Genomic DNA, 16817 nt, shown 5'->3' with positions numbered 1-16817 from the left:
AAAGATAGATCCCTGCCTCAGTTTTTTATGCTTTGCTATTAGTAAAAAGGTGTTTTTTCATTTAAAAAAAAAACATGTTATTTGTGTCTCTTGGAGCATAAAGAAATGTGGGTTAATCATCTCCACTACGTGGGGGGGAAATACTTTGAAATTGCTAAGCTTTTTAACTTCAGAAATCCTTTACTGTGCAGGTGTGGCATATTTTAGTCACAAAATTGTATAAGGCTCTTTATAATTATTACTTGAATTTATACTACTTTTACAATTAGGCATAATTACTAAAATAAATATGCAATAGTCAACTAAAAATGCTTTGAGGAAAAACAATTAAATATGCAAAACAAGACCTAGGTTAAAAAAATGTCTAGATTGTCAGGGAAACACAGGGAAAAAAAGGGAATTCACAGGAAGGGAGTATGCATCCAACACCCAGGAATATATAAGTAATACAGATGGCCAGGCCACATTCAGAACTGAAATCCTTCACTCTCCTGTTCTCTCACTTAGTTTCTTTTTTCAATCTTTTTTATGAGCTTGCAAATTCCTGTGTAGTCCCATGTTGTGTGCTCTAAGACCCTATGGCACCCACATTTTGGCTGGCTACAAATGAGAGGGAAGCATAATATTGAGGCTAAAGTACAGGACTGGGAGTTAGGAGATCTGGGTTCTAGTCGCTGTATAATAGGGATACTTCCTTATCTAACAGGTGATGTGAGGCTGAAATAATATTTGTTTTGTGCTTTCATATCCTCACATGGCAGGTATTATACATGTGCAATATATTATGATGATTCTTTATTATTGTTACTACCAGATGATAGTACAACTTAAATTTTAGGAAACTCCTTTATTTCATTTCCTGCCTTTTTCACTGTGCAGTACTGCTCAGCCCTGGCAATAAAAGCAACTTCACACAATGTCCCTTTTCTTCCAGGCTGCTTGCAGGACTTTGCCCTTGTTTCTTTTTAGCACCATCTGTGGTAGTAACTGTGTAAGCTGTAATCTACACATGAGATATCTAACGTATTTTTAATCGCCAGGTTATATAATCCTTCTCAGAGTCAGGGAGGTAATAATAGCTGAAAGCTGTCTACATTACAGCTACTACTGATGGAGCTGCACTGGTAGCAAATTACAGTTACGGAGCTTGCTAGTATAGACAAAGGCCCAGAGAAGCCATATTCACTCACTTTAAACAATCTGCTAGCTTGTTCCAAGAGCAGACTCTTGGATGATTGTGTATAGTAGCTGTTATTGCTCCAGAACAACTAGGTCAGCTGTATAGTGTTGCCCACTCCCTGACCCTGACTGTGTAAAGAAAACAGGGAGGAAAAAGAGTCAGTTGTCCAATAGGAGTGTTGCTTTTCAAAACAGATACATTTTGGGGAGGAAGGGGTGAGAGAAGGGACTTGGAGGCCTCTGGGAGCCCCCCACCTGCTCTATCTGAGAAGGAACCTCCCTCCCCGCCCAAGAGTCACTCATGTCAACAGCAGGAGAGTAGGTAGCATGAGGTAGCCCAGCTGCTGAAGACAGGAGGCAGGGGAAGTCTCTCTAGTGCTCCCTGCGGGTGGTGAGAATGGCAGGGTCAGAACTAATGATCTCCCCACAAATACCCTCATTAATAGGGAAGAGGGGCATGAAAGAAACCAGCAACTCTCCCAAAGAAATACTCCTAACAGGACAACAGAAGAGAGAAGGTTGTTCCTGAAATATAAGCACAGGGTGTGAGAATATTCTCCATTCCAACTTCCCCATTCCTTGCATCAGGGTAGTCCTCTGAATTATCACAAGAAGGGGGAAACATGGGGATCTGGTTGTCTAGATTCCCCTTTAAGAGATGGAGAAACAAATTCTCCACTCTGTGAGGGAAAGCCTTTGGCCGTCCGTTTTCTTTTAGTGTGGGCCTCCTCCAAAGCCCACTGAAGTCAATAGAAAGACTGCGTGACTCCAGTGGGCTTTGGATTAGAGCTCTGTTGACAACTTTGAAAGCATGCAAGGCAGCTTCATCACTTTTCTTCTTTGTGTGCTCACTATCTGATAACAATCTTTTAGCCCAGAGTCCTGGATAGAACAGTGCTTATTATGTGTAGTTAGAATACTGTTGCCCCTCTGCTGAGCAGTAGCAGAAGTCAGCATCTTACAGGTTGGTTTACCATTTAAGGAGAAATCAGTGACACTGACTTTTGGCATTTTCTTAGTATAACTTGTTGATTTACACCAGTGCTGGGACATAAGGAGTCAAACAACACTCAACCAAAACCCTCTTGCAGGAATCCCAGCCCAAATACTAATGCCTGGTTCCTTAGAAGCAACTCTGCACCAAGAACTAACCATAGAGGAAGAGTCTAAGGCAGAGAGCAACTTCTCTGTTTGCAACAGCTCCCTCCAAAGAACTTCCATCACAAAAAAGCTAACAACACAGCATTTCTTCAGAGACCACATTGCTCACAGTCTGAGTAAAAGTCGTAAGACTATGTGACAGCACCCCCTTGTGACTTCTGCTATAAAAATACTTATTAACAGGATTTAGATGCTACTGGGACAAGGTAGGTGAGGTAATATCTTTTACTGAACCAACTGGTGTTGGTGGAAGGTACAAGTTTTCAAGCTTCACAGAGCTCTTTCTCCGGTCTAGGGAAGGAAACCAGAGTGTCTGAGCTAATAAGTTGGGACAGATTGTTTACTTAACAACTTGTATTTAGCTCAAACACTCTGGTTTCTTTCCACAGATCTGAGGAAGAGCTCTGAGAAGCCTTAAAGTTAGTACTTTCCACCAACACAAGTTGGACGAACAAAAGATATTTCCTTGCCTACCTTGTCTATCTAATATCCTGGAATCACCATGGCAACAAACAATATTGCAAACAATTTTAGATACTACTATGATGGGTGTTATAGGTAACCCTATGGTAGGTAGACAGTTGAAACAATCATGCTGCAAGTGCACAGGTAGCCTTTTTATGTTACTGCAATATTTATGGTATTCCTTATACTTAGCACAGAATAGGGAATACAGAGAAACAGCATTACTTGCACTTATGAAGATTTCAGTATTGATCGTTACTCAGAGCTGGTCTGATGACACAGTGATGAAAATTCCTGAGCTCTATTTACATTAGCACTCCAACTCTTTTTTCCATTGATAGAAATGCACTGGTTGAAGATTTCCTCAAAAAGACTAGCATAGATGCAGGCATGATTTCAAGAAAAGGAATGCTGATATGTCATGATGCTGGATGTTTCTCTTTTTACTAAAGGGAAGAACTTTTGCAAGCAAGAACACCAATTTATCCATATCCAGATATCCTTACCCGGACAGATAGGGAGCTAAAGAAGATAATTGAGGATCAGGTAAGATCCTTATTTCCCTTTTTTGTTTGACAAGTAGCATTGTTTACAATTATAAAAAAGCTCTTTGAGCAAGGAGAAGCAGACCTGAAAAAAATATGCATTCACATAAATTGAATATTGAGCATTCCAAAATTCAGCCATTGCCAAACTTTATTACCTTTTAACTCTGCTACAAGTGCATCTTATTTGCTTCCTTAAGTTATGGAAAACACTGCCTTTTGTTATTTGTTAAATAATAGCCTAATCCTAGTGCCCTGAATTAGCACTGATTTCTTCTGACAAAAATCTTACATCTGAGTACAGAGCACTGATTTCTTCTGATGTGTGTTCCTAACAACTGAATCCAAACCCTTTGACTCAGTTTTCTGGTGACCATCCTTTACCCTTGACAGATCAAAAAGATTTCTTAATCACTTTGTTCTTGTAGGATTTACATGAGCTGGAGAGGCAGGAGGCTAGTCCATTAAAGCAATACATTAATCCACTACACTGCATTCAGGCAGCAACTTCTTTATCTAAAAATATATCATTACATTCTACTTTTATTTATTTAGAAAGATATATTCACTTTGACCTCTTTGCTTAAACTCAACTTGACAGATATGCCAAAACTACAGAGGTAAATTTTCACTATAGCTCATGGAGACTTAGTGATGGACTGCCACTAGCAATTCCTGATTGGCAACAGACTCTAGTAACATTGGAGTGTATCAGATGGCTAAATTGGAAGGCATTGTGCCGATAACACTGGTCTACAATTTTTGAGAAGTCGTCTGCTTCAGAGATAAAATAGGCTATTTATTATGTATTGTGATGTGCTGAATTCAAATATGACAATTAAAACAACTGATTGGCTACTGTTTCTAAGATATTTAAGTTTTTACATTTTAGGTCTATGTATATTGTGTAGATAGAGTTTTAATCATAAATTGTAAACCTAGGTCTTTTCATGTGTTTATGGTTGCTTTACATGATAATATTTCACCTGTCCTGTTTATGTAACACTTTAAAAATCAGCAAAAGGGTTATATAAAGAAAATTTATTATGAAACAAAAGGCAAAAAACTATTATGTACATAGTTTAGTCCTATTCAGTGTCTTCTCGGCGCTTCTTGGCTTGTCTCTTGTATTCATTAAATAGAGCATCTCTTATCACTGTCCAGTAATAGTCTGCAAGCATTGATGGGCTCCATTTGCCCTGATAGCGTTTCTCCATTGTTGCAATGTCCTGGTGAAATCGCTCGCCATGCTCGTCGCTCACTGCTCCGCAGTTCGGTGGAAAAAAATCTAGATGAGAGTGCAAAAAATTTATCTTTAGTGACATGTTGCAACTAAGGCTTTTGTATGCCTTGAGGAGGTTTTCCACCAACTACCTGTAGTTGTCTGCCTTGTTGTTTCCGAGAAAATTTATTGCCACTAACTGGAAGGCTTTCCATGCCGTCTTTTCCTTGCCACGCAGTGCATGGTCAAATGCATCATCTCGAAGAAGTTCACGAATCTGAGGACCAACAAAGACACCTTCCTTTATCTTAGCTTCACTTAACCTTGGAAATTTTCCACTGAGGTACTTGAAAGCTGCTTGTGTTTTGTCAATGGCTTTGACAAAGTTCTTCATCAGACCCAGCTTGATGTGTAAGGGTGGTAACAAAATCTTCCTTGATTCAACAAGTGGTGGACGCTGAACACTTTTCCTCCCAGGCTCCAATGACTGTCAGAGTGGCCAATCTTTCTTGATGTAGTGGGAATCTCTTGCACAACTATCCCATTCGCAGAGAAAACAGCAGTACTTTGTGTAACCAGTCTGCAGACCAAGCAAGAGAGCAACAACCTTCAAATCGCCACAAAGCTGCCACTGATGTTGGTCATAGTTTATGCACCTCAAAAGTTGTTTCATGTTGTCATAGGTTTCCTTCATATGGACTGCATGACCAACTGGAATTGATGGCAAAACATTGCCATTATGCAGTAAAACAGCTTTAAGACTCGTCTTCGATGAATCAATGAACAGTCTCCACTCATCTGGATCGTGAACGATGTTGAGGGCTGCCATCACACCATCGATGTTGTTGCAGGCTACAAGATCACCTTCCATGAAGAAGAATGGGACAAGATCCTTTTGACGGTCACGGAACATGGAAACCCTAACATCACCTGCCAGGAGATTCCACTGCTGTAGTCTGGAGCCCAACAGCTCTGCCTTACTCTTGGGTAGTTCCAAATCCCTGACAAGGTCATTCAGTTCACCTTGTGTTATGAGGTGTGGTTCAGAGGAGGAGGATGTGAGAAAATGTGGGTCCTGTGACATTGATGGTTCAGGACCAGAAGTTTCATCCTCTTCCTCGTCTGACTCAAGTGAGAATGATTCTGGTGCATCGGGAACCTGCAGTCCTTCTCCGTGGGGTTCTGGGCGTATAGCTGATGGAATGTTTGGAAAATGCACAGTCCACTTTTTCTTCTTTGACACACCTTTCCCAACTGGAGGCACCATGCAGAAGTAACAATTGCTGGTATGATCTGTTGTCTCTCTCCAAATCATTGGCACTGCAAAAGGCATAGATTTTCTTTTCCTGCTCAACCACTGGCGAAGATTTGTTGCACAAGTGTTGCAGCATATGTGTGGGGCCCACCTCTTGTCCTGATCTCCAATTTTGCAGCCAAAAGAAAGGTGATAGGCTTTCTTAACCATAGTGGTTATACTGCGCTTTTGTGATGCAAAAGTCACTTCACCACAAACATAGCAGAAGTTATCTGTTCACACAAGTACAAGGCATCTCTGCTCACTTTGGCTAAACAGAAATGTGTCTCTTTGCAAAATACTCTTTGTAACACTGACAAATAAGAGAGCACGACACTGTATGATTTCTAGAGCTGATATTGGGCAATTTGTTCAGCAGAGTGATGTAAACTTCGTTATGATTGCATCATCCATGACTTCTAGGAATAACATGATGCAATTCATATCATGTATGATGCAATACCAGCTTCAGATTGCATCATTCATTGTTTTGCCTAAAAAGCAAGTACTGTCCAAACCCAGTCATAGATTTATTCCTAGATCCAGTCAAAGATGTATTTTAGTCATTTCTGGTTTAAATTGAGATCCCTTCCCTTTATCCTCACTTATCCTCCGCCATTCCCAAGTCAAGGGTCGTATATACTGACCCAATAGCATATCTTGAAAACTAGAGCCAATCAACAATTTTAAGCATCATTTTCATTCTCAGTGACCCATAATTAGTAAAGTTTGACTACATTTATTTCAGAAGCATTTTGGCTGTAGAGCAGTGTAATTTGTCAAAACATTTAGCTACATATTAGCATTTTGTAATTTCGTGAGAACTGCTATATTATTATTATTTATATTACCATAGTGCCTAGGAACCCCAATCACGGACTAGAACCTCATTGTGCTAGGTGCTGTACAAACAGAATAAAACATCCCTGCCCCAAAAAGACAACAGATGGTTACAGACAGACCAACAAGGGAGTCACATGAAACAATCAGACAAGATTGTTCAGCATGATCGACAGTGGTCTCAGCCACCTAACTTGGCAAGTTTTTTGAAGGCACCATGACAGAGGAGAGTTTGAAGGAGAGATCTGAAGGAGGATAATGAGTTAATTTTGCAGATGCTCACTGGGAGCTTCTCCCAAGCGTGAGAGGCAGCATGTGAGAAAGCACGGCCTGGTGCTGTGATCTGGAGCTAAATAGTTTTGGTTGGAACAATAGTAGCAGGTGCTTCAGAAAGTGGTGTAATTATGTAAATGGCTTAGATTCAAGTAGATTCTAATACCATGATCCTGCTCCCATTAAAGTAAATAGGAGTTTTGCAGTTCAGAGACTTCAGTGATAGCAGGACCAGGCCTTGTCAATACTGTGCCAATACCCTAGTGGGGAGGTAGAGAAATGCTATATTGCTACAGTAGCTACCATCTTTTGCATGAGGTATAAAAGGATTTGACCACTCGTAGTCAATATTATGCCTTCAGTTACATTTATATTTTGACTTCATTTGGGTTTCATGAGCATAACTAAGAGCAAAATTTGATTTGCAATCATTGATCCAATGGCCATTTTCACCGTTGCTGGGATGTTATCAGCAGTGTCCATGTCAAATTCAAAATACAGTACTTTTGTAACACCATTTTGCAAGACTCAAGAGGAGAACAGTTTCCAATTTCTAGTCACCATGCCTGCTGAGATCTCTCTAGCATGGTTGGCAGTATTCAAGTATTTCTGCAAGGGAGCAACATTCAGTCCTCCTCAACCATCAGTTTTGGTGGTAACATTGAGGGAATCCTGTTGGAACATATGATTTTTGGAAGTTGTAGGAACTAGACTTCATATAAATATTGTTACCCCTTTTTTATTTGAGTGGCTAGTCAAAGTTCAGGGCACTGGGAATGTTCCAGTTGGGAGTAGAAATTGATGATGGAGTCTGGTATTTTTTGTTTATTTATGTACAAAGTTCTGCTTCTGTGAACACAGGAGGAAGAACAAAAAATGGTTCTTTGCTTACACCCTGAGCTTCTTTCAGCCAGCATCCGGACCCAGAACCTTTCTCTGAGCTCTTTCAGGATCACCCTGCTTACAGGCTGCTGCTTCGCTTTCTTTCTCTGCTCACTATCTCTCCGTTTCTTGTCTTCCCCCACTCTTGTCTCTCTCTCTCACCCATCCACACACCTGGTCAGATCCATACCCATTCAAACCCACAGCCCACATGTTGCTGGTTCCTGGGCAGACTCTATCAGGCCTTGGTTTAGGTGTGGCTCTTAACTGTCTCATAGACTTTAGATGCTCATGATGGTCCCTTCTGGCCTTAGTCTGACATCATGCACATCGCAGGCAACAGAACCTCACCCACTAGACCCATAACCTCTGGCTGAGTTACTGAAGTCTTCAAATCATGATTTAAAGACTTCAAATTACCAAGAATACACCATTTACACTTGTTTTTTCTTTGTTATGTTAATCAGAAGTGCTGTTTTGGTTTTTGGACTTGCTTTTCCCATCACAATTCTCATATGAATCTCCCCTAAGCAATCATAAGACTTCCTTATTCTCTGTATGCTATCATATATGATTCACCTTTCTTTGCTGACTTGAATATTGCTGATTTTATAAAGCCAGGTTTGGGAACGAAAGAAATATTACGTTAAACAGCTTTTAGATTTAATTTTCCATTGAGTTGTCACTGTGGAGACAGAAAAAATACCAAGTGTATTGAAATCTTTTTGATAATTCAGAGCACTTCTCTCAGCTGACATTCACTGTAACCATGGACAACATGCCCCTGAGCCACTGGTTTGTTTCAGGGTGGGGGAAGTTTTTCGAAAAAGACACCTACTTTTTAGGATTGATTATCCCATAAGGCATCAGTGGGCCTCACAATATTCCAGTCAGCTTCCCAGAAGCATGAGAAAATTTACATTTCAGCCCAGAATTTACCATACCTGGTCCTGTGATTTGAGACTGTGGTTCCTCCCTCTTCCCTCCCCCTCCCCCTCCCACTTTATTTTTCTTATGAAACCTAAAAAAAACCCCAAAACACCTGACATATTTTTATTGCTGTGTTACTCAGACTTGGATTTTCTGTATTTAAGAGTCTGTAGCTGCAGGGCTTCCATTAATGCAGTAATAACATTGTCATTGAGGAACAAAAGAAGAGACATTAACTTCTGCTTCTTGATTGCAGCACTATAATACTTTCAGTCTTTTTCAACAAAATGTTTTTACTTCTGGCAATGCCTGTGTTCCCTATAAAGACTGAAATAAGCAAATACATTTCTTACTTGATTTCCCCTCTCCCCCAGTTTATCAGCATTGAGAATGTCTGTAAGTGAAACCATGAGATAGATTGGAAATATGAATACCAGTTGTATTATGTTTAAGTTAGAGCTGAGCAGGGCTGTCTACAAATGAATGATATTTTCCACTGGATGTGTGAGCCTTCCTCCCTGCAAAGTCACACACTTCTGTTTTAGCAGCAATAAGGCAAGCTATGACATCCATCCACCGCCCCAACCCTTGCACACAGTCGCAAGCCTCCAACAGAAGCCCTCTTTCTAAATACCTGTCCTTACCGTTTGTGCAACTGTTTTGCTCACGTTAACCCTGGTTATGCCAAATTGTGTTTTTTCCTATATAGACATCATGCACCAAAATGAAATCATTCTCTTGTTTTGCAACAGTGGCAGAAAGAGCTGCAGATCAGACTTAAGGAAGAGGAGGAGCTCCTGGAGAAAGAACTTCAGGAAAAACAAAGGAAGGAGGAAGAGGACTTCAGAGAAATTATGAAAAGGCGAGAAGAAAAGCTGCACAAGAAAACCAAACCTTATGAGCTTCCTGTTACACACAAAGCTGAAGATTTGATACAGTGAATTAAAAGAGCCAACTGTCAGTATTTCAGCAACCAGCACAAATACGGGACTGAGTTTCTAATTTAAATTTAAATTCTTAAAATTAAAAGAAAAACTAGAAAAAATAACTCTGCTCCCCAGTGACCAATTGGTGTGTACTTGTAGAATGACCTAGCGTGCCAGGTCTGCAGCTCTGTGACACCTGAGGAATCCATTCCCCTGAGGATTTCAGCAGTCTAGGAAAAATTCCTGGGTGTTACTGAGCTGTCGAAGCAGCTCTATGCCAATCACTCTCAGAGTCCTTAGCAATGGGGGTGTTCTTGGAATAAGAGGAAGTGGCTGGAGCACCACAGCATCCAGTATTCCCCAACTGCTGGAGTAGCCCTTTTAGGTCATGGGAAGCCAGGTTTAATGTAGAGTAGTCCTGAGGTTGCCTTTTGTTATAAGGAGGACTTGGATGGGCCTAGTGTCAGGGAGCCTCTGCCCCTCACATGCCCTGAGCTGATCGTAGCTGCTGCTAAGGCTCTAGCCCATTAATCTCAGAAACACGCAAAAAGGCTCCAATTCAGTAAATGGGTTTAGGGAAAACCTTTTTATAGCTTTGACTTCTTGAGGTTCATTTGGAGTTTCTACTTCCAACAATGAACTGAAGCTTCCAAATTTTACCTGATTTCAGGTCAAAATCATGTGAAATCAGAGAGCTTTCTAATGTTCTCCCTTCAGAACCATACACTGGCCAAATAGCAACTCATATTTGCCACCGGACTAGCAAACCTTTGTGACCTTGTCCATAGTTTGGGTTTGAAACAAAACCAGGCACATTTTTCTGTATTCAGGTTTCCTTAAGAAAGGTTCATAAAGCTCCAGTTATTTCCTAAATGCAAGAACTTTCATGCATCATCACTTTTTGCTACACTCTTTTGAGATAAGATATATCAGAAAAGTGGTCATTAAACCTGCAGCAACTAAGAGTCCCAATTGAGTGCAATTTTTCCAGTTATCTTTTTTCCAATAGTATAATTAGCATTTCTTCCTATTAATTCTTGACTTATGATCACACAGCATATTTTATCATTTGTAAATAGAAGTAGTTGGTATTCGTTACTAAACAATTAAATATGAATTAGTCGTAAATAATTGATAAAGTGGCATTTCTGAATCATCTCTGAAAAAGAATGAGCATCAACTGAATTTTGCCTGTGTGAGCAAATCTTAGAATAAAACTGGCTATAAACTTGTCAGAATACGGGAGCAATGAATTGAAACAAATTCTTCTTGAAAGTTTCTTTTTTAAAAAAAAAAACCCTAAGAAATCAGCAAGAGTGGGCTAGAATCATATTACTCTTGAAATACAGCAGATCTCCGACTGCCGGCAGTGGGCCTCTTGGGCATGTGGTTATGTGATTTTGAATGCACAGTTGTACTACTTGCATTTGCTAATTTGGCATGTGATTGCACACTTAAGTTATTTGAAAATCTGACCCTCAAAGTGTCATCATTAGGCATCGTAGCTAAAATAGCTGTGATGAATGGGAGAGTTCATGCTTCTTTGAGCAGACATTTCAGGTGACCAAAGACAATGTTACATTGATTCATGTTTGGAGGGTTACTTTTGAAGACCTGTGAAATGCACAGCTCAAGACCAGTAGGGAAACCCTACGGATCTCAGTATCCCCAAGAATACTCAGTCTCTCTGAATTGTTCCCCAAGCTTTCCCTCTCATTCCTCTTTTTCCCCTGATAATGGGTTTGAAAGGAGTCATTCGATCCTGCATGCCTGCCTAACAGCTGTCCTGAGCCCCTTCCCCAAACAAAGGAAAATTCCTTTGTGCCTAAAATGAACCCACAGGAGTTTATGCCGATTGGTTCATGACTGTATCCATTGAGAAAAATCTCTGCAGGATTAGGGATGAAATACCATGGAGGATGGTCATCACATTGATCTTGCCCCTCTCACGACCAGCATCCCCCTTCCACTGCTACAGCAGCCTGCCCTACGGCCTAAAATCTGCAGGATTGGTGGAATGTGTCACATAGCTCATGCTTCCCCCACGTTCCCCAGCCAGAATCTATCAGCTTTTGGCTCTCCTCCAAACACAGGGAAGGGGCGGGGAGGTGTACATGGCTTAAACTACAGAGCATGTATGGCTATTTTACACTGTGCTGTAACCACACTCACTTCAGTGGGTTTACTCCTGATTTACATTGGTATTAGAAGAGAATTCAGATAATAAATGGTCCAGAGGCAACATGGGGGGGGAGGTCATGTGCCCCCTTTCCTCCCCCAGCCCTGATTTGCTGCTTGGCTTGTACTGAGCATGCTCAGTCACACTGCTGCAACTGGCTGCTCTCGTTCTGCTCCCCTCCCCCCGCAAGCACAGGTTGTCTCTCAGATTTGTCTTCAAATTGAGCTGGTTTCCTTGTTTCAATGTTTATTGAAACTAAATCAGAACACAACAAACATATTTAAAAAATTAGCCATTCATGAGCACGTCTCCATCTAGTAAAAACAGTAGCAGCTACACTTACAAAACTTTGAATATTTTATATCTGAATGCTGCTATAGCAGTGAAAAATTTTATCACATCTGCTCTTTGGGAGAAAAGTGAAGAGCAGGGGAAACTTTTCTTTTCCTGCCAGTGAGCATACAAACCCTGGGTGCTGGTGAAGATTTTTTTGATGGATTCAGCCCATGTTCAGCCTATAAGTCATAGGCTGGCCATCTGAGATTTAAAGCATTTGGAATACTCATTATACTAATTCTAACAGTCTTCCCTGACATACCATGTGCATTTGGAACCTTATTTATAAACAAAGCTAATTTTGAAATGTCAAATTCTCTAACATAAATTCAAATATTTACATAGTTTAACAAATTCCATTGATGATTGTTACTTTTGAGCAATAGGCATTTTTCATAGTAACATACCAAGCTGAAGGATAATTTAGCTTTAATGTTATTCACATGCACTTACTTAGCCCTAGCTGAGGACTAATTTCCATAATACCTGCTGCTGTACCATTTCCTTATTCCCTCTTCATATTTCGGAGAAAAACAAAAAACTCAATCTGTTAAAAAAAAAAAAAGTAAAAATGTTCTCAGAGGAAGGAGATGTGCTTCCTGACTACCACAAGGACTCGCTTGTGGCTGCAAAGCTACAGCCCTATGATAAGGGGCTGCAGAGACACTCAGTCCTCATGGGAGCTCCAGGGGACATAGCACCTGATTCTCATTTACACTCAGGCCATTTTACACCACCCTGATAGTGAAAAGAAGCCTTAGAGGGTAAGGGCTTGTCTTCATGTGCAGCACAGCTGCACCGGCGTAGCTGCACTGCTGTAGCGCTTTAGTGAAGACACTACTACGCCAATGGGAGAGCTTCTCCAGTCGGCGTAGTTAATCCACCTCCCCAAGAGACGGTAGCAGTGTTGACAGGAGAAGCCCTCCCATTGACATAGCGCTGTCTACGCAGGGGGTTAGGTCAGTATAACTACGTGGCTCCGGGATGTGGATTTTTCACACCCCGGAGTGATGTATTTATATCAATATAGGTCTTTAGTGTCGACCTAGCCTAAGTGTTGCTTACACCCATGTTGAGAGCCCTTTACACTGCCAGAGTGATATAGTGGCCCTGCTGTAAATGAGAAACAGGCTCACTGTGACCGAGTGAGGCACACAGCCTCTGGGAACACACCAACAGATGACAGACCAGAGCTGCCTCTGATGCACCACTTTCAAGGGTGAAGTGTGCTCTCCCTCAGCCCCATTATTCTGGCCAGTGTGGAGGAGGAATGGGGTCTGTGCCTTCTTGTCCTTCCCTGCCTGTCTGGGAGGTTAGTACCTCTAAATTATTAGTAGTTGTATTACAGTAGTGCCTAGAGGCCAGAACCCTATTGAAAAAAGAATGGAGAAGTTCAAGTCTTGTTGCTCTTTGTTCTTTAAAGGGAAATTATGTCATTTGTAGACAATGTAAAGAAAATCTATCAATTGAAATGTAAATGTGCCTAGTTCACTCATCTCATCCCAGGGTATTGGCTGAGTAGAGCATATTATTCTGCTCTCTAGTATTTTATTGTATAGAATTTCTATTGAAGTCCCTGTTGCTATTGAGCAACTGGTAGCATATAAACCTCAGTACCAACAGTTCCTTCTTTTGAGCATTGAATTTGAAACTGTGTTTTCCATTGCCTGTACTAGAGGAGACAACTGCTGCAACCTCTGCATATGCCATTACCAACGCACGAGGCTGCTAGATGAACTAAGGGCCCTATTAGACACGGTATATTCAGTCCAGGTCTCTAAAATCCAGAAAGCATTACACGATTTTTATACAGACTTTACTCAGAAAAAACTCCCATTGGAGTCAATTAGTCTTTACTGAATAAAGGACTTCACGATTAGGCCAGTTAATTAAAATGGAAGTTTTGTTTCAGTAAGGAGTAATGAATACAGCCCCTATAAAATAAGGGGGCAAATTGTATATACAGCAATACAGTTTAATATATTTCATTCAAGTTCAGGATGGCTTTTATTTTATTTTCTGCCTTGCTACCAACCCATTCTGACATGCATTTCCTAGGCTTTCACTAAGATCAAGCTAAGTAGTTGAGAATAGTGGGTGGATCATCAGCTGCTTAAAAGATGACCGGCGGGCTATATTGGCATGGCTGCAAGGGCGCTACAGGCAATGCCTTCTTAACCTTACTCGGTCCCTAAAAGCACCTACAGCAATGTCTGATGCAGAGATCCCGAGGCATAAAGTGCTATATTTTCAAGAGTGCTGAGCACTCAACACTGTCCCCTCCCAACCTGGAGCCAGGGGGCAGCACATCTGCACACTCTGGCTTTCAGTACCAGCCATAGGTTGTAGCAGGCTGCTGTGTCTTCTGTTGAAATCAATGGGAGCCTTTGGGTTCTGAGCACTTTTGAAAATCAGGCCACTTTTTCAGCGCATAAGTACGGACTTAGCAGCCTAAATTTATTAATCCAGTTTTAGAAAACTGGGCCATATTACAGTTCCAGACTGCCTTCAAACCATTAGCGAGAGTGAGGCAAGAAGTAATGTGTTCTTTACATTTAACAAATGGAGTTACAGCAGGGATGAATTTTGTCCCTTTTGTCTATTGTTGCTGCTATGAGCTTCTGCAGAACAAGATCTCTGTATTCCTTGACATTTTTTCCTCCTCTAGCTTCAATTCATTCCCATAGGATAGACATTAGAGGAAAAATGAAAGTTCATACCACTGTCACAGGCAGAAGCCACAAATGCAGCACTGGGATGAGCTGAGGTATGGGGAAAAGGTATGTTTGCGCTAGGAGTTTGTTTCAATCATTTGCAAATTGTTCACTATGTAAAACGTAGTCTGGTTTGCCTTCTCTACCGATTCCCTTCTCTCACAGGGAGAGGTGGGCATTTGCTGCCACAGGACAGTGTGTTTATACTTCCACAATTATGGAGCTGTCTGTTCTTAAGGGCGGGTCTACACTTAAAATGATGCATCGGTGCAGCTGCATGCTACTATGACACTTCTCTGAAGACGCTGCTTTGCCAATAGGAGAGTTTCTCCTGTAGGTATAGTTAATCACCTCTGCCAGAGGCAGTAGCTATACTGATGGGAGAAGCCCTCCTGTTGAAAATAGTGCTGGCTATACCGGGGGTTAGGTCAGGGCATAATGGGGACTAGATGGGGCATGAAAGAGCATACTAGTGACAGGATGGGGTTAAGGCAGAGCACACAGCTCTTTCAATTATACCAGGGGATGTTTTGGCCCCTGACCAGACCAGGATCAGCAGTCCCATGCTGCTCTCTTCAGCTGTGCCAAGTGTGTAACCTTAGCACAGCTGAGAATCTGAGCCAATATCTGTATATTTACTGCTTTTTATACATATTTTATATTTACACACACAAATATAATGTATTCAAATATAGATATTTTACCATGAAAAATGTCATTTAGTCAAAACCCCAATTTTCCATTGAAAAACAGTTTCACTGGAACATTTTCAGCCAGCCCTAACTATTAGGTGCTTTTCATTCCAACCTTCTATTGCTGGCACCTAATTTGTGCCCCAAAATGCAGGCAGGCACTTGCTTTGCATGCAAACCCTGCATTCTCACATACAGAATGAGAGTAGGCACACAATTACCCATTTAGCATGCACAAATGCAGATTTGCATATGCAAAAATTAACTTTCTTTTTTTCCTTTTGGTAGTTGAAAATTTGACCTAGCAATGTCCAAAGTTATGCTTGAGTGTATGTTGGGTGCATAATGGCTGTCTACAGAGTGGCTCTGCCACCAGTAACTCTCTTTTTAAGCACTTTGAGATGTCTTGAGTATGAAAGGCTTAATATAAAGCCAAATTCTATTCAGTTTAATTTTTAATACAGCTGTATAATTCCCTATGAGTTCCTATTTTTCTCCCCTCCAGCACAAATACTTTCTCTTTAATAAAGTTTGCAGCAATATTACAAAGTCACAGATTCTAAATACTATTTTATGATACAGTTTTAAAATTTCTTGGGTAACTGTCCCTGTATCCCAATTGCAAAGTTATCTTCATAGATGCTGACAGTTCATTGATAGTTGAACTTGAACAGATCAAAACACAAATATGGGGCATTTCCAGTGAGCCTGCAAAATCCCCATTGAAGATTTTCTATATCTGGAGGCACAGTTATGGATTATTAGGTTTTTAGTTAGCAGAGTTAAAGAGGGAAATTTATACTGGGGAAAACTTAAATTTTGCTTAAAACCTAGATCTATTTCCTTTTCACATTTTTTAATAATTTCACTGGCTACAGTATGTTTACTAATTATCAAAATAATTTGTTGTTTAAACAAGAGTTTTCTCCGGTGTTGGAATCATGCCACCTCTGCATGCTGGTAGCTAAGGAGCCCAGTACCTCCATGATAGGAGGACAAACTAAATGAAAGTTGACATCCTTCCTGGTAGGAGTGCTGTTAATCCAGCATCTTGCATATACATTCACTTAAATATGTTCAGTGATTTAAGAACTTCAAATGAGAAGTGCCAAATATTATGTATTTGTAGTAGCTTTCTTTCTTTGCTTTACAGCATGCTGACAACCAAATTCTACACAG

The 16817-nt window shown here is 40.7% G+C and overlaps 1 protein-coding gene across 1 annotated transcript in view; it reads left to right on the top strand.

The window, feature by feature from the left end:
• The window catches only part of TMEM232 (transmembrane protein 232), a 133250-nt gene extending 122401 nt beyond the window's left edge, over window positions 1–10849 (top strand). Inside the window, exons 13-14 of the mRNA XM_034774871.1 lie at window positions 3258–3351; window positions 9544–10849. Of these exons, the coding sequence (XP_034630762.1) occupies window positions 3258–3351; window positions 9544–9732 (283 nt within the window). The 3' untranslated portion in view covers window positions 9733–10849. The remainder of the gene's footprint in view (window positions 1–3257; window positions 3352–9543) is intronic.
• Window positions 10850–16817: the final 5968 nt, after the last annotated feature.

This window comes from Trachemys scripta, chromosome 6 (assembly GCF_013100865.1).
Source record: "Trachemys scripta elegans isolate TJP31775 chromosome 6, CAS_Tse_1.0, whole genome shotgun sequence".
NCBI classification, from domain to species: Eukaryota; Metazoa; Chordata; order Testudines; family Emydidae; genus Trachemys; species Trachemys scripta.
The sequence above is the reverse complement of the archived record's forward strand: the minus strand, read 5'-3'. Positions and strand labels throughout refer to the sequence as shown.